At 37.7% G+C, this 23,822-nt stretch overlaps 1 protein-coding gene across 1 annotated transcript in view; it reads right to left on the minus strand.

Annotated features, from left to right (window-relative positions):
• Positions 1 to 10,914: 10,914 nt before the first annotated feature.
• Positions 10,915 to 23,822, minus strand: part of TNKS2 (tankyrase 2) — a 60,901-nt gene continuing 47,993 nt past the window's right edge. Inside the window, exons 22-27 of the mRNA XM_065893814.1 lie at positions 21,122 to 21,219; positions 20,198 to 20,272; positions 17,265 to 17,370; positions 15,021 to 15,207; positions 11,822 to 11,978; positions 10,915 to 10,977 (exon numbers count right to left, since the gene is read on the minus strand). Coding sequence (XP_065749886.1) covers positions 10,915 to 10,977; positions 11,822 to 11,978; positions 15,021 to 15,207; positions 17,265 to 17,370; positions 20,198 to 20,272; positions 21,122 to 21,219 — 686 coding nt within the window. The remainder of the gene's footprint in view (positions 10,978 to 11,821; positions 11,979 to 15,020; positions 15,208 to 17,264; positions 17,371 to 20,197; positions 20,273 to 21,121; positions 21,220 to 23,822) is intronic.

The following is a 23,822-nucleotide window of genomic DNA, read 5'->3' on the forward strand; positions in this document are numbered from 1 at the left end:
GCCTACATGAAAGACTCCTGTCTCCCCAGGGCTGATTTACTGCTCGGAGCACAGCACCACTTAGGAGGGCTGCGAAACACAGGCAAAAGGGAATCGGAAAAGACTTACCAGCCTTGGCTTTGGGGAAGTTTCTTTAACTCTGGAGCTCCAGTTCCCTTCATGTGGGATTATCTGGTTTATGATGCAGGCATTTAATACATGGTAATTATGATTACTGATCCAACTGATAGTGAATTGAGAACTGTGATTATTGATATTATTATTACCAGCAGTGAATTTAAAAAATGATAGCTATGATTATTGGTGTTACTGCTGGTAGCGGATTTGATAAACAACTTTTTACTGTTGCTGCTGGTAATGCCAGTACTAACCATTTCTCCATATAATGGTGAGTAGACTTTAAAAGGACAGAGTGAAGATCATATAAGCCCACTCACTCACTTAACAATTGTTTATCGAGCACCACCTATGTGCCAGACACTGTTCCAGGCACTGGGGCTACATCAGTGGAATCCACCCTTGTGAAGTTTACCTTTTAGTGTGGAGAGACCAAGAATAAATATGTTAATTATATGAATTTAGAACTTTTTAGTTTAATAGGGAAAAACAGAGCAGGGTAGGGAGGACTGGGAGTGAGTTAAGGGAGATGGGGAGTATGCAATGGCATTTAAAATAAGGTAGTTTTGGGGCTTCCCTGGTGGCGCAGTGGTTGACAGTCCGCCTGCCAATGAGGGGGACACGGGTTCGTGCCCCGGTCCGGGAAGATCCCACATGCCGCGGAGCGGCTGGGCCCGTGAGCCGTTGCCACTGAGCCTGCGCGTCCGGAGCCTGTGCTCCGCAACGGGACAGCCCACAACAGTGAGAGGCCCGCGTACCGCAAAAAAATAAAAAAAAAATAAAAAAAAAAATAAGGTAGTTCTGGAGAACCTTCCTGAGAAGGTGATACCTGAACAACCAGGAAGGAAGGTGGGGAACGAATTACAGAGAATGCTGGGGAAGAGCATTCTAGCTGCAGAAACAGCCCCTGCAAAGGCCCTGAGGGTGCAGGCATGCCCATGCTAAGAAGGCTGGAGTGGCCAGGGGTCGAGTGAGAAATGGCATCACAGGGGTGCAGTGGCAGATCGAGTAGGGTCAACCTGGGTATTTTAAGCTTTTTACTCTAAGTGAAATGGGGAGTCACTACAGGGTTTTGTGACATAGTTGACTTATGCTTCAAAAGGATCACTCTGGCCCCTGAGTTGAAAGTAGACTAAGGGACCTGGGCGTGGGGTTGGGGAGGGGTCGGTAGTGGACAAGGGTGAAAGCAGGAAGGCCAGGTGAGCTGATGTAGGCTGTGAGGGAAAGAGGACGCTGACTTTCAAGGTTTTTGTCTTGAACAACTGGACGGATGGAGAGGTCTTTCACTACGAAGAGGAAGACTGAAGGCACAGCAGCATTGGGGGATTTCTTTTTTTTAAAAAATTAATTTTTATTGGAATATAGTTGCTTTACAATGTTGTGTTTCTGCTGTACAGCAAAAGTGAATCAGCTATACGTATACATATATCCCCTCTCTTTTGGATTTCCTTCCCATTTAGGTCACCACAGAGCACTGAGTAGAGTTCCCTGTGCTATACAGTAGGTTCTCATTAGTTACGTATTTATACATCGTAGTGTATATATGTCAATCCCAATCTCCCAAATCATCCCACCCCCCAACCCCCCTTGGGGGATTTCTCAGTTCAGTTTTGGCCACACTTTTCCAGACTTACAGCTTAAAAAAACCTCTTAGATATTACCTAACTCAAATCTCATCTTTAGACAAATATTTTTAAATGAGTGCACAAAGTACAAAATTCTAAGTATAACAGATACAAAACAGAAAGTTGGCTTTCATTCCACCCCTATGTCTCCTGCCACCTGGATCTCTTCCTCAGCATAAGTTATGCCTGTGTGTTCGTATTTCCTCTCTATATTTTACAATGGTAACTGACTCTACACACAGTTCTGAACCTTGCTTTTGTCTTTTCCACTCAATAATCTATCTCGATCAGTACATGAACGACTGGCTCATTCTCTTCATGGTTCCAGACTTTCTGCTGTATAAATACGCTGTAATTTATTTAACCAGTCCCCTATTGATGGAGAGACGTGCTGCTTATAACTCTGTCTTTCCAAATAATGCTGTAATGTATTTCCTTACCACAGGTCCTCTTCCTCAGAGGGTATCCCCATTTAAAATTTGGACAAGTACTGCTCGGTTTTCCTTCTAGAGGCTGTTTCTCGATGAAGCAAGAGAGGTATTTTCCTCCACCAGTGGGACTGTACTTCTGTGCCCGCTGGTAACTACCTGCCGCCCCCAGTCCTGAGTGCTCCTCTCTGCTATCTAGAGCCTCCGAGACAGCCCAGAGGCCCTACTTCCCCCACAATCTCCCACCATTCCTCAACTAAAGGGTTAACACCAGGCAGAAGAGGCGGTCTTCAGTCTCTTCTGACTGGTCAGTGCCTGGGTGTTAAATATTCTGAATATCACTCCATCTTTTCTTTACTAGGAGGAGAAGCGGGAAATGGCACCACGGTACATAGTTAAGCTGCATTTCTCCTCTTTAAATGCCATTTAAAAAAATTTCCTTCTCTGTATACTGCTCATTTTCTATTGGGTTGTTGGTGTTTTGATTCCTGATTCTGAAGAGCTTTTAATGTTAAAAAAATAAATCCTTCGTTTACGTGCTGCAAATATTCCTTACAGTTTGCCATTTTTAACTTTGCAGACAAAATTTTTGTGAAGTTGGATTTATCAATCTCTGTTCAAAGTTTCTGGGTTTTGTTATAATCAGAAAGGTCTTTGCTATACCAATATTGGTAACATTGTTCTGTTTTTCTTCTTGTAATTTTGTAGTTTCACTTTCTATCATTACATACTTGACTCAACTGAAGTATTCTGATGTATGAAACAAGGGTCCAACTTTATTTTGTCCTGATGGCTCCTCAGTTGTTGCAAGACCATTATCTTCCCCACAGTTTCATAATATCCTACCTTTCCTACCGTAGATCTGAGACCATTTCTGGACTCCCTATTCCATTCCAGTAATTAGCTTATGTGCCAGTATTACTGTTTAATAGTTTAAAAATTTTTTTAATATGTGATATGGCTAGTAGCCCTTCAGTACTTTTTTCTCAGAAACGTTTTATAAGAATCCTTGTACATCTATTTTTCCACAGTAGCTTTAGAATCAGTTTGCATAGGTTCCCACCCCTTCCCTCAAAAGGGTTGGTATTTTTTGTTTAAATTAATTCTTATTGGAGTAGAGTTGATTTACAAAGTTGTGTTAGTTTCTGCAGTACAGCAAAGTGACTCAGTTATACATATACATATATCCACTCCTTTTTAGATTCTATTGCCATATAGGTCATTACAGAGCACTGAGTAGAGTTCCCTGTGCTGTACAGTAGGTTCTTATTAGTTACCTATTTTATGTACAGTAGTGTGTATATGTCAATCCCGTATGTTACTAGGTCATGGCAAATTTATATACTTAAGGAGAACCAAAATCATTATAATACTGAACTTTTCTATCCAAGAATAGCATATAGTATCCTATTTGTGCCAGTCTTATTTTGTTTCTACGTGACATTATTTTCATTGCTTTTATTGCTTCCTCTTTATACACCCAGAAGTAGGCTCTTACATTTTACTGGTAATGTCAAATTGTTTTCCAAAGCACTTAGACCCACAGCAATGTGTAAGAGATCCACATCCTCTAATAGTTTGCATTGTCTCAAGTTTTTTACTTTTGTCAATTCCAGCAGGTGTAAAATGGTATTACCATGTTACCTAATTTGAATTTCCCTGATTACCAATACGGCTGAGCATTTTTTGGAATGCTTAGTGGTCACTGGGGTCTCCCATTTTGAGAAATGCCTGTTTATTTTTTTACTCATTTTCCCCCTTAGTTTAATATATCCTGGGTATGAATCCTTTGCCCTTTAAATGTGTTGCGAATATTTTCTCCCACTTTGTGACCTGCCTCTTTACTTTCTTTACAAAGGTCGTTTGATGAACAGATGTTCTTAATTTTAATACAAATTTATCAATCTTTTCTTTTAGGGTTAAGTGTTCTTTGAAGCTCAGTTAAAAGCTCTTTCTTATCCCCAAATCAGAAAGTCTTCTTCTGTATTTTCTTAATATTTAAAATATTTTGATTTTCAAAAAAAATTTTTTTGATTTTCATATTAAGTCCCATATAAAATCCATCTGGAAGTGATTTTTGTGTATGCATCAGATATACAAATTTTTCCCATATGCATAACCAGTTGTTTCCTGACAATTTACTGAACAGCTCCTTCTTCCCACATGATCTGCAGTGCTACCTCTGGTGTATATAAAAATCCCATTTATACTCTGTTCAGTTGGTCAGATGAATCCATCCCTGCACCAATATTACTACTTAGTTACTGGCGCCTTAATGCTATTCTTGACGTCTGGTCCTCTCGTTGACGCCCCCGCCCCCACCATTCCAGGAATGTCCAGCCTGTTCTTACCCCTTTACAGATAATTTCTGACTTGTTTAGGATTCTTTCATACCTTTTGGGAGAAAAAAAGTACATGAGTCACCTCTGATCCCCACTTTTGCTGGAGTGTTCTTTTACCTTTTTTCATCTTTACAGTTCTATTTCTACTCTTTTAGTGATTATTCTTAAATTTTTAATATGCATACTTAAACTCTGAAGCTCATCAACACTTTTAAAGTTTCTCCTATCTCCCACATTATTGTCAAGTAGTACTTTAAATTCCACCTTGTTTTTATTTATTTATTTTTTTTAACATCTTTATTGGGGTATAATTGCTTTACAATGGTGTGTAAGTTTCTGCTTTATAACAAAGTGAATCAGCTATACATATACTCCACCTTGTTTTAAAAATCTCATATCTATTTATTACTCCGACGGTATTTTTATAGACAACGCTTATTTTATTATAGTTTAGTTTAAACAGATAAAATACTCCTGCTAGGGACTTCCCTGGTGGTGCAGTGGTTAAGAATCCAACTGCCAATGCAGGGGACACGGTTCGAGCCCTGGTCCGAGAAGATCCCACATGCCATGGAGCAACTAAGCCCATGCACCACAACTAATGAGCCTCTGCTCTAGAGCCCGTGAGCCACAACTACTGAAGCCTGCGCACCTAGAGCCCGTGCTCCGCAACAAGAGAAGCCACCACAATGAGAAGCCTGTGCACCACAACAAAGAGTAGCCCCTGCTCGCCGCAACTAGAGAAAGCCCGCGCACAGCAACGAAGACGCAATGCAGCCAAAAATAAATATAAAAAAATAGTCCTGCTATAAAATTCAAAAGGAATAAAAGACTATACAGTGAAAAGTCTCTTCAACACCTCTGTACCCTGGCACCTAGGTGTCCTCCCAATAGTTTGTGTGTATCCCGGAGGTGTCTTACGCATAAAGAAGCAAATGTATATTGTACTTTTTCCTGTTTTATACAAATAGAGTACCAAATCATACATAGTCATCAACCTCTTACTTTTTTCATTTATTGTATCTTGAAGATGATTCCTTATGAGTTAGTACTTATTCTTTTTTTTACACGAGTATAATTTCAGTCTGTTTACCAACATGTTTACCAATTCTTTTGTTCGCCACGCTTCTTGCAGTCCACTCCTTCCTTCTGGATTCAACTGTCTTCTTTCTGGAATAAATCCTATGAGTTCTTTCAGGAAAATCTGAAAATGTGTTTTTCATCCTCTCTTTTGAATGTTAATTTGTCTCTGTATAGATTTCAAGGCTAACATCCTTTTTTCTTTTTTTTTTAACATCAATTCTTTTCAACACTTACAACTTATTTTATTGTCTTCTGGCCTATACTGCTGCCATTGAAAAGCCTGCTACCAGCATAGTCATTCCTTTGCAGGTAACTTTTCTTCTTAGTCCCTTTTAGATTTTTCTCTTTTCTTTTGTAGTTGTACTATATGTCTAGAAACAGACTTGTTTTTATTCACTCTCCTAGATATTTGTTACACTTTCTTAACTTGAGGATCCATACCTCCTTTAAAATTCTGGAAAAATCTTCAAATATCTTCCTTCCCCTATTCTTTATGTTGGATCTTCTCATTCTATTCTCCATGTTTCTTAGCCTTTTCCTATTTCCCATCCCTTCCTCTGCTATAACCAGGGTATCTTCCTGATTTATCTTCTAGTTCACCAATTCTCTCCTCATATATGCCCAATCTGTGGTTTAATCTGTCTACGGGGCTCTTAATTTCATTAACTATACATTTTTTTAGTTCCCCAAAAGAGTTAGCTTCTCAAATCTACTTTGCCTTTTTCAGCGTCATCTTTTCTAATGGTTTTTATGCTTTCCTCCCCTAGCCAATCATTTTAAATATTCTTATTCCATAGTTATCATCCTACATTAAGTTTGTGAGGGTGCTAAAGCTCTAAGGTTGTGTCTACTGACATGCTCACAGTGGATTGTTTTGGACGTTTGATCATGAGTTCATTTGAGTGGAGTTTGTTTCTTCTGTACTGTAGGAATATGATGCAGGCTTGGGTTATGGGTATGTCTTCCTTCCCCAACCAGGTTGCCATAATGTCTATGTGCTTTTGTCAGTCTTTTTCAAACTGAGATCCTCAGCCTCCTAGGGACATACATACCTCATATTTGAGCTTATTAAGGTTTCATTGGAACAAAGGGAGCAGTCCAGTGGCAAATAAATTTTGCTGTTTTAAAATTCTATGTTCTATATCTCCATGACAAGTGAGAAAACACAACCACTCGTCCTGGGGATTCAGGGAAATAATAATATAATTACAATAACCAGTTTTTGCCAAGTACAGCACTTAGTGGCACATACAGAAGATCATTTAGTTCCCTCAACAAACCTATGAGATAAGTATTGTAAGGCTTATAAAGGTTATGTAATATCTTCAAGGCTGTAAAACTGGTGTGGGATAAGGTAAAATTCAAATCCAGATCCATCTAGAGCCCAATCACTTAATCACTATTCACTCAACAAAAATTTACTGAGGAATTACTATGTGTCAGCCTGTGCTAAGTGATGGGTCTAGTGGTAAAAAAAAAACAGATATCTTTCTTCTACCTTTCAAATTATCTGTGAGGGACTACTGTTTCTGTTTTCCTCTTAATTTCCAATTTGTTGCAGACCAATATTTTAGTTAAAGAAATTTAAGAGGACTTCCCTGCCAGGCCGGTGGTTAAAACTCCATGCTCCCAATGCAGGAGGCATGGGTTTGATCCCTGGTTGGGGAACTAAGATCCCACGTGCTGCACGGCACGGCCTTAAAAAAAAAAAGAAAAGAGAAATTTAAAACACTGCATCAATGTCAAACTGCTATAAAAGTTTCCTCTCAATTTTTGTTTTCATCTCTCCACGGGCTGGTAACAAATAGGCTGCAGACCAGCCCCATCTGCAGGCCACTTGTGCGTAGCACCGCTCCACAGTGTATTGGCAGGCCATCTGAGGGGCTTTGTGCAGATTTTTGTGATGATGATGACAACTGTGGGTGAATAACAAAGTGGAGAAGACACTTCTGACAATGGTGGCTTGTATATGGAGAGCAAGAACCTTCTAAGAAGGTATCATTAAGTATTTTATGTCAGTCTTCCTCAGCTAGTAAGCATGAAAAGGAGGAGGCGATAGAGATTCAGCAGATAGCGAAAAGGCCACATTACAGTCTAACTCTACACAAATCAGGCAGTTCTCCTGGTGAAGAATGTATATGACAACTTGCTTCCTCTGTTACTCTAGTCCTCTAATAGGACAGGACAGTAGGTAAAGGGCCAGTCAGGAATACTAATCACAAAAGCTTAGGGAAATTTATTTGCAAGTTTTCTTTCCTCATTACCCTGCAAACAACTGGATCACATCATACAATGGCATGCATGCTTAGGAACTAGCAAGCGAACACTTTAATATTATACCAAATCAAGCAGTAAGATAAAGCTGCTGAAAAATACTTCAAAGCCAGATGACTTACGGATTATTTGCACCATCATTCTCCTATTATGGAAAGCAGGGACCTGATCACACACACAGACACTTAGCATATTGAAACCTAAAATACATGTATCTTACTATACTTTCTTTTAAGAATACTAAATACTACTAACTTTAAGATTTGTAAAGTTATAAAGAAATTTTCTATGACATAGAATACAAAAATATATTCTTATTCCTCTTTATAAGTTAAGATAGATTTCCCAGGGGAATTCCCTGGCGGTCCAGCAGTCAGGACTCCAAGCTCTCATTGCCGAGGACCTGGGTTTGATCCCTGGTCGGGGAACTAAAACCCTGCAAACTGTGTGGTGTGGCCAAAAAAAAAAAAAAAAGATAGATTTCCCAGGAAACAGCTTTAAGGTTTGCCAAAACTTGTGTAGGACAGACTAAATGTCTAAAAGTGTCTGACAGCTACTTTCATCTTAAAGCATCTGAGCAGGTATGGTCACGACATTCAGTATTTCAAATTTTAAACTGCAGTCTTTATCACTATTAGACTCAGAACTACATTATTTTCCTGAAATTGTGGTTTATTGTAATCTTAATCCATTTTCTCAAAGACCATTCAACAACACATTTATGCTATTCCAGTAATTACCATGCTACCCAGAAAAACAAGTGAACAGTTTATTAAGAATTAAATGAGGGTATGGAATGTGATACAAGTAAGACACTCAAGATGGATATAATAGTACTACTCACACAAAAATTTAAATCTCTTAAAAAAATATCACAAGACAAAAGAAAAAGCAATTCCATCATCATAAAGTAAGGTATTTCATGCAAAAACTTCAAAGAAATCCCCAATCACCCCCAACCCCCCCCAAGCTCCTAACAAAAAACTATCTGAAATAGTGCCATGCTAACATATTAACCACAATATAATCATTCATAGAAAAGCAACACACTAATTAAGCAATGGATTAGATGAAACAACACAGGCTGCAATATCATAAACTCATAGACCATGATGATTTTACATGATAAGCAATTCCAGAGTCACTCATAGGGTGAGCAATATGGGCTAAATGTTGAGAGATAAGGTATGTAAATATAAACTCCATTAACTCATCTCATTATCTTCTAATTATAAAACCTAGAAGCTTCCAGAACCTGAAAAATTACATAAAATTTGGCATACTCCATTTGTGTTCCAAGAATGAAGTTAGGATATCTGCCATTATTAGAGAGCTGTATAAAGCACTTCATGGTCAGGAATTGACCTCTTAAATGATCACAATTTACATCATAGAAACACAACTCCAGATATGCAATACATTTACTGTGATTAACTCTTACTCAAGACAAGAAACATGATTTTCTAGCACTTTATGTACAAGTTACTGCAAAAGCCCAGTTAATTTAGAGACCGAATAAAATGTAAAACAAATGTGAACTGGTACAGAGTGAAGGGGAACAGCCTCAATAACAAAGATTTAATGGTTAACAATCTTGCGTTGACTTCTGAGAGAACTACAGTCAACAAACAGACTGCCAAGCTGTAACTCATGTCTCTGTACCAAGATGCTTTAGCATATTTCATGGAAAATATAGTTTTATGTTAAAAAATAGGAATGGCATTTTATGGGATAGCATTCCCCTCCACAGCTGCCCAACAAGCCTGGTCACCAGGTGGTGCATAAACAAAGCGTTATTTCCAAGTGGGTGTACCATGTCATGATGAGGCAACCCAGGAGCGGAAGCACCATTTCACGGCACCTGCCTATTCAGGAGGCCAGGAGAGAACTGGGACACCTACATTTCATGGTTTTGGGTTGAGCTTACCTATGGTGTACAGACTGGCTATAAGTAAAACAGTAAGGCCAAAGAAAAAGAACAGGAGAAAAATAACTTCGGAGAAAAAACTACCCACTCCCATCTGCTACATTTTTCCTTTTAGATTTAAGCTAATTAGAACAGGCTGGAAAAATTTCAGGATTACCCTTCCCACATCTGAAAATTCAACTTCCTATTTACATTCCATGAAAAGAACACTATAATTGTTCAGTGGCAGGATTTAGCCTCTCTAAAAAATAGAAGCTCTTGCTCTAATTTTCACAAAATGACATGAGAAAATTTTCCAATGTGAAACCCAGAGTTTGAGGCTAGTAAAGAAGTGTCTTTAATAATCAGGACCATCATAGTTAGAGCTCTTTGGAATGTGTGTTATACGTACAAAGTTATCACAAATTAAACTCCCAGAGTATTTATGAAACAAGCTCTTAAATGGGAAAGACTTCTAATGAGACATAAATGCTTCCATCAGCAAATTAAATCTGATGAATCAATCCTTCCCAAGTGACAAGGTCTCTGCTAACGACTCAACATAGCCTCTGGAATCAAAGGTAAAAGATCATTCAATCATGATGATGCAAGATGAAGTACAGATGAGCAGTACATATGAAAAAAACCTGTAAACCGCTGCAGTTCTAAAACAGTAGATTTATATTACAAAGCAATGTAAATAAATATGGGGCTAATACAAAAGCTCTTATTTACAGTTTTACAAATGAAACTGTATTCAGTGTAAATGCTGTGTTTTAAAGAACACAGTACTATATTAGTAAAATGAGTTCTGTTGAGGGGAATTACAGTTTCTGTTAGAATCAATGTATAACGTATAAAAGATTCAAGTTAACTCTGTTTATAATTTAGTACAGACAAACCCAGTTTAACCTGGAATGGCATCTGTTAAAGTGCTGAAAAACAGGAAATATTTAGAAAACACTGTACATTATTAAAGCTTTATCAAGTCAGAATGTTAAAATCCTTTCACATTTTTAACCTTTTGCCACAGGCTTGTGGACAAGATGATTTTTCTCAGCAAAGGAGTAAAACTTACGAGGCCACCAGCTGCTTAGATGATTTTAGGTTCAGTGTTGCTAGTTTCCTAAAACAACTATTTATCCATCAACCATACCTTCAGGCCTTACAATCTGGTAAGTAATTAAATATTCAGGATAAGCCTAGAAGAGAAAGATTAATTCAAATATTGGTAAACAAATTTTTTGAAAGGAGACTTATTATAAGGATTCCTAGGGAAGAGGTTCTAAATTAGTGCTGTGGATCAGAATCATCAAAGGGGATTTTCCCAAAACAGCCTTACCTTGACTCCAATCCCTTAGACTCTCAATCAGCAGGTCTAGGATGAGTATTAAGCATGTGTTTGTTTTTAATAACTGAGGTGATCCTGATATGTATCCCCAGTACACAACGCTCTAGAGATGCTTTTGACTGGATCTATGTCACTAAGAGCAAGAGGGAATTATACATTTCTTTGCTACAGAGAGGTTAACTATTAAATATAGGAGTCTAATTATATTTTACAGAAGCTAAAAAAAAAGTATGGTTGACAAAATCTGAATAAGGTCTGTAGGTTAGATATATTACATTAATGATATTTTCCTGATTTTGACAATTTTAAGGGACTGTCCTTGTTTTTAGGAAATACACACTGAAGAATTTAAGGGTAAAGAAAGATGCCTATTACCTACTTCCAAGCAGCTCAGAAAAAAAAAAAAGTATACACACATACAGTAGGGAGAGCATGATAAAGGAGAAAGAGAGAATGCTAAAATGTTAACATTTGGAAGATCTGGGTAAAGGTTATAAGGGAATTCTCTTTATTATTTTTGCAATTTTTCTTTAAGCCTGAAATAATTTCCAAATATGAGTTAAAAAGAAATCCAAAAAAAAAAAAAAAGAAATCCAGCTCTTAAGGCAATATGCCTTGTCAATTTAAAAGATTAGTAAGAGGTTAAAGTATGGCTCTAAAGCATTTTTGAAGATGAGCAAATAAAACTGAATTACCTGTTCTCCTCTGTAAATTACATATTCAGCTAATGCTAGTCCATTTACACTGGGTCGACCAGTGACTGAGTGATGTCCTGGAGGAGAATGTGCCATTTTCATTGCACTGAACTGCAGGAAAGACTTTCCCAAGGTTACCCGGCAAAAGAGCAGCTGCCTGTAACACGTGAAAAGGAAAAGATCTCCCTGAAGACAAGTCGTACATGACAATTTTATTTATGTACACTACATAAGCTTTTTAATGCATTTATACATGAACACTTATGGTTGTTTCTATCATTTTACCCTTTAAAGAACTTTGTAAGAATGTCTTCTACTACTCTCACTAATGAAAGAATTTGTCACTTTAATTAATCCTTATTTTAACTATAAAATGATATCTTATAGCGATTGTAATAATCTTAAAGTGATATAGACTCTGCCATCCTGTTTGTATCCCAGCAAAAGCACAAATCATAGCCCAAGTGGGAAGGAGGAGGAGGTTTTAAGGGGCTTCCATGAAGTGCCTTACAAAGTTGAACATTTACCCAGGTAAGTCCTGTGGATTCCACTTTCAAAATGTATTGAAATCCATTCTCTTCTCTTAACTCTACTGTCACTATTGAGTCCAAATCACCAAAATTTTCACCTGGACTGTAACAATGGCCTTTGAATTTTCACCTGGACTGTAACAATGGCCTTTGAACTAGTCTTTCTGTTTCTACTGTAATTCTTTTTTTTTTTGCGGTACGCGGGCCTCTCACTGCTGTGGCCTCTCCTGTTGCGGAGCACAGGCTCCGGATGCGCAGGCCCAGCGGCCACGGCTCACGGGCCCAGCCGCTCCGTGGCACGTGGGATCTTCCCGGACCGGGGCACGAACCCGTGTCTCCTGCATCGGCAGGCGGACCGTCAACCACTGCACCACCAGGGAAGTCCTCTACTCTAATTCTTGTCTAAATTATTTTCCATCCAAGCAACCAGTGATTTAGGGGAAAAAAACAACAAACAACAGAAACCATAAATCAGATTGCATCGCTTTTCTGCTTAAAACCTTTTAGAGGCTACTAACTGTGCCTAGAAGAAAATCCAAATTCCTTTTAATGGCTCTAAATTCTTGAATTTTACTCTGGTTCACTATGCCCAGGAGCATTAGTTTTTCTTCCCACAGGCCAAACTTTCTTGCCCTATGGCCATCAGACATACTGTTTCCTCTATCATCTAGAATGATATTATTCTACCACTCTTCTACTGGCTAATATTCATTTTTCAAGTTTCAGCTGAAATGTCACATCTCCAAATAGGTCTTCCCTCACCAGAAGTTTTAAGTATTACTTTCCCACTCCCCACAGGCATGATTGGCCTTCCTTAGATCCAATGAACTTTTTATTACTTCATTGTTTCTCTCTCTAATTTCCTTTTTTCTACATAGGAGAAGAGGAGATTTGATGGACTAATTGATGATTCTGTCTCCAAAGAAGACGGGCTATGTACTTTTTATTCTAAATATGCCCTATGGAAACCTTCTTAGAGCGGGGGTTACTCTTCGTTGCGGTGCGCAGGCCTCTCATTAAGGTGGCTTCTCTTATGGAGCACAGGCTCTAGGTGCATGGGCTTCGGTAGTTGTGGCTTGTGGGCTCTAGAGAGCAGGCTCAGTAGTTGTGGTGCACGGGCTTAGATGCTCCGTGGCATGTGGGATCTTCCCGGACCAGGGCTCAAACCCGTGTCCTTTGCATTGGCAGGCGGATTCTTAACCACTGTGCCACCAGGGAAGCCCTTCTTAGCGTTTCTAATAGATTTTCTATTATAGTCACAATCAGTCCCATGATAATCCAGCATACAGAAATCTTAAGTTAATAAATAAACTTATTTCCAGACATACAAGCATACTACTCCAAAGACAGCTGAGAAGAGGTACTCGAACAATGCTTACTACTAATATTAATAATCAGAACTATTTAGCCTCCAGATAATATATGACAAGTAAAAGTAGCAATGTTCAATTTACAGAATCTCAAGAAATTACAAGTCTCCTAACCATTCCAACTTATGATCTAAAATAGAAATGGGTGGGAGGTCATACCCAAGAGGACTGACTGTAGATACCTATGTGAGTCTAAATTTAGGGGGCAAACAACAAGAACAAAACATAAACAGTCTTTGTTTCCCTTCAGGACTACAGTCCTTTACCCTCGGTAACCTTTCAATGTCAGCTGGGAAGGTTTTAAAAATCCCATGCACAGACCAGACCCCAGACCAATTATGTGAAAATCTCTTGAGGGTGGGACACAGGCATTAGTTTTTAAAGCCCCTTAGGTAACTCCAATGTGCTGCCAAAGCTGAGAACTACTGCTCTAGGGTTTCTACATCAGTGATCAGAAGCTTCAGCATCAGCTAGGAACTTGGTAGAAACTGGCAGAAATTCAAGTTCTAGGGCTCCACCTACTAAATCAACAACTCAGGACGCGTGGCACCGGAATCTTTGTTTTTACTATAGCTGTCTAGGTGATTCTGAGCTTGCTCATGTTTGATAGTTACTGTTTTAGGTCTTCATAAGCAGTGTCCTAACTATAGAATAAACCTCAGTAATTAATCTTACTTGATTTTTCAAATGGTGAAAGATAATTTATTTACCTATAAGGATTTTATCAATTACCCAAGTCATTTGAATGATTTTAACAACTGAGTTAGACCAGGGTAACTGAAAGTAGGAAAAAAGTACAAAGTAGTTCTTTGATAATGTGCTTTCTAAAGGGGCTGATGTATTTTATTGTAACTTTTTGAGTAGTAACATCACAGATTGAGGATTAAGATCACTATCACACTGGAAGAGAGGCTCCCTCACACACTGTCATGAAATGATTAGGTGTTAACAAGTAATGCCATTTTAGCCTTTGAATACTAGATTTTAAAACAGTCCACAATAAAATCTCCTTCATGCCCAGTGATATCTTCTATTCCATATTCTAAAAGCACCATATGCTCTAATGATTGAATGAGTTGAAGAGGTCAAGTGTGTAGAACTGTGCTTGGTCCATACAGATCATTTAATAAATATTAACCATTACTAGAACTGGTGAAAGGACCAAAAGCAACCTGAAATATGACTAGCTTGGATTCCTAAAGTTGTCCGAGATAATGTTGTGCCCCCCAAATTTCTCAAATTTGAAACCAGTTCTTATCTGATTCTTATCAAAATAAAGAAGAACGAGTGATCTCTTACCTGTGGCAAATGTAACAAGATCTGTCTTTGTGTACTGGACACCCAGTACCTCCTCCGATTCCATACACATACTGATTGCTTTTGGAAGAGTTTTCAGCAAAATAGATCCCAGCTCCAAACATGCCACCTATGTAGGCATGCCTTTCGTCAAAGCCTTTATGAATAATTGCATTCACAAAGGGAGACCCTAAAATACATATAAATACATAACATTTTAAAATTATCTTAGAAGAAAAAGAACAAAGACTAAAGCCTCTTAGAAGTTAAATTCTTAAACATATATACACCACCACCACAATAAAGCAAATTCAAAACACAAGGGTTAACAAGTTAACTGTCAGCTAGCTCACCACTTTAGAATAAATAGTTATTTTTGAAGAATTGCTAATATGAATGAATGTTTCTAACAGGGTGGTGGTTCAGATGCCAAAGTAAGTACACATACAGATTCAACTAGAAAAACAAACAGATCACCTGAAATATCAATGCTAGAGTTATCAAATTCCAGGCCCCAAATTCATACATATCCAGAACCAAGAGTCTCATAATTCACCTCTTATGGCAAGGCTGAATGCAATTAGGTCATGCAATGATGCCCACATCTGTGTACTTTTTCTAGATATCAAAAGTGGCCAAAGTGATCTTTTCATGTTCATTTTCTTCTTTACACCTCTTCTCTCCTATCCTTCCACTTCTCTGCCTTTTATCACTTGCTAGTACCAGATTTCAACTGTAAATGTGGTGTGTTCCTTCATTCCCTACATATTGACTTCTTTCTCCTCCTTCCTTGCACGTGTGCCAAGAAGGAGCTTAGCCAAAGGAGAGGAGGTACTAAGCATGGGTACCAGGCCAGGGAGTGGAGTGAGGCTGGGGGTTGGGAAAAGCCAGTATAACACAACTAACTGATCCATCAAGATCAGTGTCCCTGTTCACAAAGGGACAGGAAAATACACTGAATTCCACTTTACAGAAATACTGAAGAATACAATAACTTATTTGAATTTGGAAAACCCAAAACCATTTCTATTATAAAACAGAAAAAATTATTCATTACAACCATCAAGTCAATACATAAATAAATATGCTCTGTGCCAAGAAATTATCATGATGATTTTTAGGGTTTTGGAATGAGAAGTACCATTTAGATATTATATACCAATTCAGTCTGCTATAGCCATTCTTCCAGGGGACTGTGAAATTTAAATGTTGTGTTTTATAGAACTTTACCAGTCTCTAAAAATTTTCTGCAATCAAAGCCAACTGAAGGAACAGACTGGACCAATCATGGATAATGTGCTTGAAGACTTGATAAACACTACATTAATATCTATATTAATCTTTGCTATAAACACGAAACACCAATCATCAACACCTACTAACTTGCAACATAAACAGGAAATTTCAAGAATGACAAGTAATGGTGCTTGCAATTCAACAAAAGTTCTCATTGAACTCCATAGGTTCAATGACAGTGGCTCTTTTCGCTGAAGTTAAATGTGGCCTTGACACTTAGAATCAGTCAGAACAGGATGCATATATTCTTCCGAGGCAATTTTCAGATCTTATTTTAATTTTAATTCACCCAACCAGTTAAAAGTAAAACACCATTTTTCAGAGTAATCATCACACAAAATCAACTATATTAAAATAAAAGGGAAAATATGAATAGTCAACATTCTCATTTCTATACTTTTTCTGTTATAGTAATCCTATTTATACATGACCCACTGTAAAACATACAAACTCAAAAGACGTTAAAAATACAGGGACTTCCCTGGTGGCGCAGTGGTTAAGAATCCGCCTGCAAATGCAAGGACACGGGTTGGATCCCTGGTCTGGAAGATCCCACATGCCACAGAGCAAAAAAGCCCGTGCACCACAACTACTGAGCCTGTGCTCTAGAGCCTGCGAGCCACAACTACTGAGCCCATGCGCCACAACTATTGAAGCTCACATGCCTAGAGCCTGTGCTTCTCAACAAGAGAAGCCACTGCAGTGAGAAGCCCGCGCACTGCAACGAAGAGTAGACCCTGCTCGCCGCAACTGGAGAAAAGCCCATGCACAGCAACGTAGACCCAACACAGCCAAAAAAAAAAATCACAAAAAAATATAAATTTAAAGATTTACAGAAATACTATTTATTTTTTAAAAATAACATGAGGAATATACAGATTCATTATTATTTCAAACCTGACAAAAAATGCGGAGGAGGATGGTGGTAGGGTTGGGGGAGAGGAATCTTACCATGAAATAGCATTCTTTCATTTGCATGGTTGTGGTTTTCTTCAGAAACTTCTTTCCTCCTGTGAGTATATCTTTCCCATAGTTTCTTGTTACAAACTTTCTGAATCTTTAAAAAGAAACCAGAAAAATAAAATCTCTAGATCATAATAATTAATCTTATCCAAAAATGGGCCACATAGGGCCAGAAGAGAGGCAAAACTTTTCTCTGAAATATAAATTATGTGTTATTTTTAGTCAGCTAAAAAACTTTAACCCAACCATAAAAATGGAAATATAGGTACATTTTGGAAATCAAAAAACTACAAAGGGGAAAAAAGCTACATGTAAAGGTCAAGAGTACTGTTAATTGATTAAAATACTTCCATTCTCATTACTTTAGAATTATTACTAAAACATCTCCAAATCAGACATGCTGAGTTCTGTATGGAAGTATAAGAAAGAGAATACTATCCTTTCCCCCCTGCTTTATCTGGCTCAAAGTACCATCTTTATCTGTTTTTAATTAAAAATATTTGAAATACACAAGTCAGAATGGTCATCATCAGAAAATCTACAAACAATAAATGCTGGAGAGGGTGTGGAGAAAAGGGAACCCTTTTGCACTGCTGGTGGGAATGTGAATTGGTACAGCCACTATGGAGAACAGTATGGAGGTTCCTTAAAAAACTAAAAATAGAACTACCATATGACCCAGCAATCCCAGTACTGGGCATATACCCTGAGAAAACCATAATTCAAAAAGAGTCATGTACCAAAATGTTCACTGCAGCTCTATTTACAATAGCCCAGAGATGGAAACAACCTAAGTGTCCATCATCGGATGAATGGATAAAGAAGATGTGACACATATATACAATGGAATATTACTCAGCCATAAAAAGAAACGCAATTGAGTTATTTGTAGTGAGGTGGATTGACCTGGAGTCTGTCATACAGAGTGAAGCAAGTCAGAAAGAGAAAGACAAATACCATATGCTAACACATATATATGGAATTAAAAAAAAAAGGTTATGAAGAACCTAGGGGCAGGACAGGAATAAAGATGCAGACGTAGAGAATGGACTGAGGACACGGGGAGGGGGAAGGGTAAGCTGGGACGAAGTGAGAGAGTGGCATGGACATATATACACTACCAAATGTAAAACAGATAGCTAGTGGGAAGCAGCTGCGTAGCACAGCAAGATCAGCTCAGGGCTTTGTGACCACCTAGAGGGGTGGGATAGGGAGGGTGGGAGGGAGACGCAAGAGGGAGGGGATATGGGGATATACGTATATGTATAGCTGATTCACTTTGTTATAAAGCAAAAACTAACACACCATTGTAAAGCAATTATACTCCAATAAAGATGTTAAAAAAAATTGAAATAGCCACACCAAACACACACACACACACACACACAAACACATACACCTACCTAGTACTCCCTCTATCCCTCCCTACCCCTCCAATTCCTAAAATTTGTCTGGAGAAGAGTTAAAGATGGATACTGGTTTCATTAGGAGTACTGTCAAAATTTACAATCCTAGTTCTGTTTCTTAGCTGTATTTAAGGGTGCTACAGCCCCCTGCTGGTCCTAGAACACATCTGGGAGCTGGTGGTTTTAGTCTTGGTTCAAATTAACTCAAAATACCATCACAGACATAATCAAGGCACACAACTGGCATAAACAGAGCTCATTAATGTTTAAAAATAAAAGGGAACAAAGTTTTATCAATGAAAAAACTTTTATTAGATATTACATTAAAATACCTTTATAGAGGAAGAAAACAGCATACCTCCCAAATTCAGTAACTTTGGAAATCAAACACATATTCTCTTCCCTGCCTGCACCCTTAACAAACCTCTACACATTCTGTTACTGCTTGCACACAAAAGGGACTTGACTGAAATTTGCCTGTAGTAGGAATAATTATTTGTCTTATTAAAAATTACTATATATATATCCATGAATAGAAATCTCAAGATGTCACTCAGGTCATACTATGATATGAACTAATAAAATACAGCTCCCAGAAGAATAACCGTTTCACCTGAATAATGTGTGCTTGTTTTATATCATCTTATTTCTAAATAGTATGAACAGAGCAATCTCAACGAATAATTTTAGTATTCACTAATTCTAAAATATGACATCTATTAGTATACTCATAATAGTATATTATTGTGAAACAGTAATACAACACAGCTGAAAGATTTGATACTGTTCACCTTTGAGTTTAAAATTTAGGTATTAGAAAGATACTTGCCACAGTTTAATTATAACTCTAACTCTTATAATGATTAAGAATATATCAATGTAGTTAATAGAAAATCACTATGCATCTCAAGTAGAGTATGCAGTTTGGTTGCTATATAGCTTAAACAACAACAACACAAACTAGCAAAGCTGAAAAAGGTCCTGAGAAGAAGAAATGATATCAATAACAGTCAGGACTCTCTTTAAAACACTTTTTTTAAAGACTATTTTTGGAAAGATGGAAGGTATAGAAGGAGTACTATTAAAATTACCAAAAATTGGTGTATGTGGGGACTCACAGAAACCTGGAGTAGTCACAGTTAGGACAAACAAACCATGGTGCAATTATAAAGATGGGAGTCCTTCCATGAGTCACAAAAAAATTCAACTTTGTTACAACAGAGTACCTTAATAGTAGTTTACATATTTAAAGTCCTAAACCTGCAGGATTTACCTTTACCCCAAGATAAAGCATAATCCCTAAACTTAAATATGTTCAACAGAGGCTGAACTAGTGTTTAGTACAGAGATTTGAGGATCTTAACCTTCCAAGGACATATTCTTTCCCAAAATATCCCCATATGCCCTGTGAAAGACTTATTGGGCTGGACAGATTACATTCTTGTGAAAGTTAATCATGGCTTCAGGCTTTGAAAACTATGGTCTCAGCAAACTTTATTTCCACTAACTTATTACCTTGAGAATATTGTATCTGTTGAAGATTCCACCTGCATGACCTCCATCTCTGTGCTCTCGGACTGTACTCTGCATCTGACAGAAAAATATTCCAAATATACGTGCATTAGCTTTTGTGTTTTTTTTTGATTTAGGGAACATGGTTCTTGACTCATAGGATTCTATTTTTGAGGATACAAAATGGGTTTTTAACATTTTTGTTGTTTAAGGAATGAATTCTATAAGTTCACACATACTATTTTTGAGGGATAGCAGATAGCTAATACAATCAATCTAAAAATACATATAGGTGAAAATTATATAATGCAAACTACAGGAAGAAAAAGAAACAAGCAGATGCATAGGTGAGCTAAACATACAAAGCCAACCACTTCACATACCAAAAAAAACCCCAATGATTTGTTCCCATTTGTTTTGCTCTAATAAAGCACAATTTGTATTTCATTGAGAGTTGGAGTTTCCTGAGCTTTAGAACTAAGTCTCACTCAACTTTGTATCTCTGTGCTCAGCTCACACATTTAGGGTATGATGTTCTTCAAAGTGCAAGGCCGTATTCTAAGATTTTGGTGGATCCAAGAGTTTTATGGAAAGAAAGCTAGAAAAAAATTTCCTAGATAAGTAGCATTCACATGTTCTGGGTCTTGTCTAAGATACTGGGCTTTGCAATTGCCTTCATGAAGGAGCAAAGTATTAGCAACCTCTTCTTCAACAGAATTCTGTGTATTAATTGTAGTGCTAAACCAAGTTATTAGAATTAAGGTTTACTGAGATAGTGTACTTCAAATGCTGATTTCAGAAGTTTTCCAGGTGGTAAAGAGTTAGGGACATTAAAAAACCCTGCTACATACATGTTCAAGTAGATCTGGAAACTTCTGGGAAATTTAGCCTACTGAACCAACATTTATTTAAGGTATATGAACATACCTCTTCCTCCACAGACTGAAACTCTTTATCATCAGGAGACAGATCTATGAGAATTGTTCCACTTCCAGAGGTGTTCAGAGTTAAGTATGGGTTAAGACCTATCAAATAAAATTTAAAGGTAAAAAAAAATTTGCCAAAAAAAAACCCCCAATAAACATCAACCCAAAACAACCACCTAATTTATCTGATGCTTACTACCAATTTTAAAAAACTTTTTATTTTAGGATAATTTAGATTTACAGGAAGGCTGAGAGCACTGAGAGTTCCTGTGTGCTCTCACTCCACTTCCTAATGTTACCATCAGGAACATTAATGTTTCCTTAATGTTACCATTTTACACAATCATAGTACACCTGTCAAAAATTAAGTAAAGTTCAGATTTTATTCGGATTTCACCAGTTTTCCCCACTAATGTCCTTTTACTTTACCAGGATCCAAACCAGAATATCACACTGCATTTAGATGACTGTTTTTTTTAATCTTACAAGTCACAAGGGTTTTGTTCAGAAAATCTTTCTATTCTTTATTTACTATTTGTCACATGTTTTCTTCTTCAAATTATTTCCTTTATTAACTAGGCAGCCCTTTCAGCATTTGGTCCCTTTATTTGTGAAACTGAGGAAGAAACTTGCGTGGCCTTAGGTAATTTTAAATCATCCAAAAATGAGAAGTCATAAAGTCTACTAACGATGGAATGCTTATTCTAACCCATGATAGATTCTTTAATTCAGCAATGAATTTGTCATATTTTCTGAATGTCAACAGTCAAGATAATCATATATATTTTTGTATCTTTACTCTCACAAAAGCTTTTTAAATGGAATCTTAAAACAGAATTTTCTAATTTCTTTGTTACAACTGTAACACAACTCTCCTTTAATCTCTACAAGATCTCCAGAGCTCCACTGTTTTCTGAGTTAGGGCTCAGATCCTTTACTGTTGGGTTAATGCATGATGGTTTGCCTCTGGAGACTAAGAGCACTGTTCTGGTCTGAGTAACAGCACTACCACCAACATGCCAAACTCTGATAAAGATGTATAGATATGGCTGAATTACAATGTCTACAGGAAGTATGGAAACTATACAGAGAAGGTATTTTATAGAAAAAAATACTTAATAAAGTCTGTGACAAACACTTGACTAGGCCATCTTCTAATGGCCTCAAGAAGACATTTATCAGTGCTGAAAGATGAGAACAAGTAATCTATTTAAAAAAAAAAAAAAATTTATTTATTTATTTTTGGCTGCATTGGGTCTTTGTTGCTGCGCGTAGGCTTTTGCTAGTTACAGCGAGCGGGGGTTGCTCTTTGTTGCGGTGTGTGGGCTTCTCACTGTGGTGGCTTCTCTTGTTGTGGAGCATGGACTCTAGATGCGTGGGCTTCAGCAGTTGCTGCGCATGGGCTCAGTAGTTGTGGCTCGCGGGCTCTAGAGTACAGGCTCGGCAGTTGTGGTGCAAGGGCTTAGCTGCTCCACGGCATGTGGGATCTTCCCGGACCAGGGCTCAAACCTGTGTCCCCTGTATTGGCAGGAGGATTATTAACCACTGCACCACCAGGTAAGTCCCAGAAAAAGTAATCTACTGACTTGATGCACTGAATGATAGCTAAGGCTGTTAAGTCAGCGAGATGAGAGAGTGTCAGAAGCTTGCCACTGGTTCCATGTTGCAAATTGGGTATAATATAGGTATAGAATCTTGGCTTCAAATGAAAATGAGGAAGGTGGTAACTTTATGTAGGAAAGTGACCCTGATGTGCTAGATCAGACAGAGTCATTCTGTGTCATGATGTTTCTCCTCCATGTAGGAATGAATGTTCCTACTAAATTGTAGCTGGATGCTATCAGAATAACCAGAGGCAGCATGGAGGTACGTACCTGACACTTGAAGGCGGTGGTGTATCTGTTTCCATCATTGTTTCCTGAGCCTTTCAACAATCTTAACTTCTATCCTACCAGATCCAGTGTTTTCTAGTAGAGTCATGATGCCAGTCCACAACTGAGGGTTCTAGCTCCTCTTCATACTAACATTCCAGGGAGCCATGAATCTTCCCTCTTCTTTATCTCATAAAATTTTGTCTTCTATACTAGAAATATCCAAGACTATCTCGCATTTTAAATATTTTGCCCCAGTTCCTATCAGGCAAGTAAAGTGCATCTACCTTTAATCAATTCTATTCCAGAATTCCAGTTTAAAACATTCTTTAGCTTGAATCACCTGATTTTCAAAGCTCTCTTTTTTCTTCTTCAAGAGATGGACCTATCCTGGCTAGCATACATCCTTCCCTAAAAATGCTCTCATTTTTGCTAATGGGGGTTTGTCTTTAACCACAGTTGTACAGCCAGGTCTTCAATTACAGGATGTTTCTGACCCTGGGGTACATCACTCCCTCAGTTTAACAATGAACTTAAAATGTGGTTCGGACACCTAAAATAATTCATCTTTTATACTCAAGACCTGATATACAGGAAGTGTGAATATCTACTGAACAAATGCAATTTGCATTTTCCTAACACATCAACATTCAAGAGAAATAAAATATTATTCAACTTTGTTTTGCTAAGTTTCTTTAGTTGCAACATTACTATTCCCCAATATTTTTTTTGTTTTTCTTTTGTTCCCCAATATTTTTACTGCAAGTATTTAGAATTTAACTACAACAAAAGAGATTCACAACATTATTTTATGGGCAGGCCTGAACACCT

This window comes from Phocoena phocoena, chromosome 16 (genome assembly GCF_963924675.1).
Source record: "Phocoena phocoena chromosome 16, mPhoPho1.1, whole genome shotgun sequence".
In the NCBI taxonomy this organism is placed as follows: domain Eukaryota; kingdom Metazoa; phylum Chordata; class Mammalia; order Artiodactyla; family Phocoenidae; genus Phocoena; species Phocoena phocoena.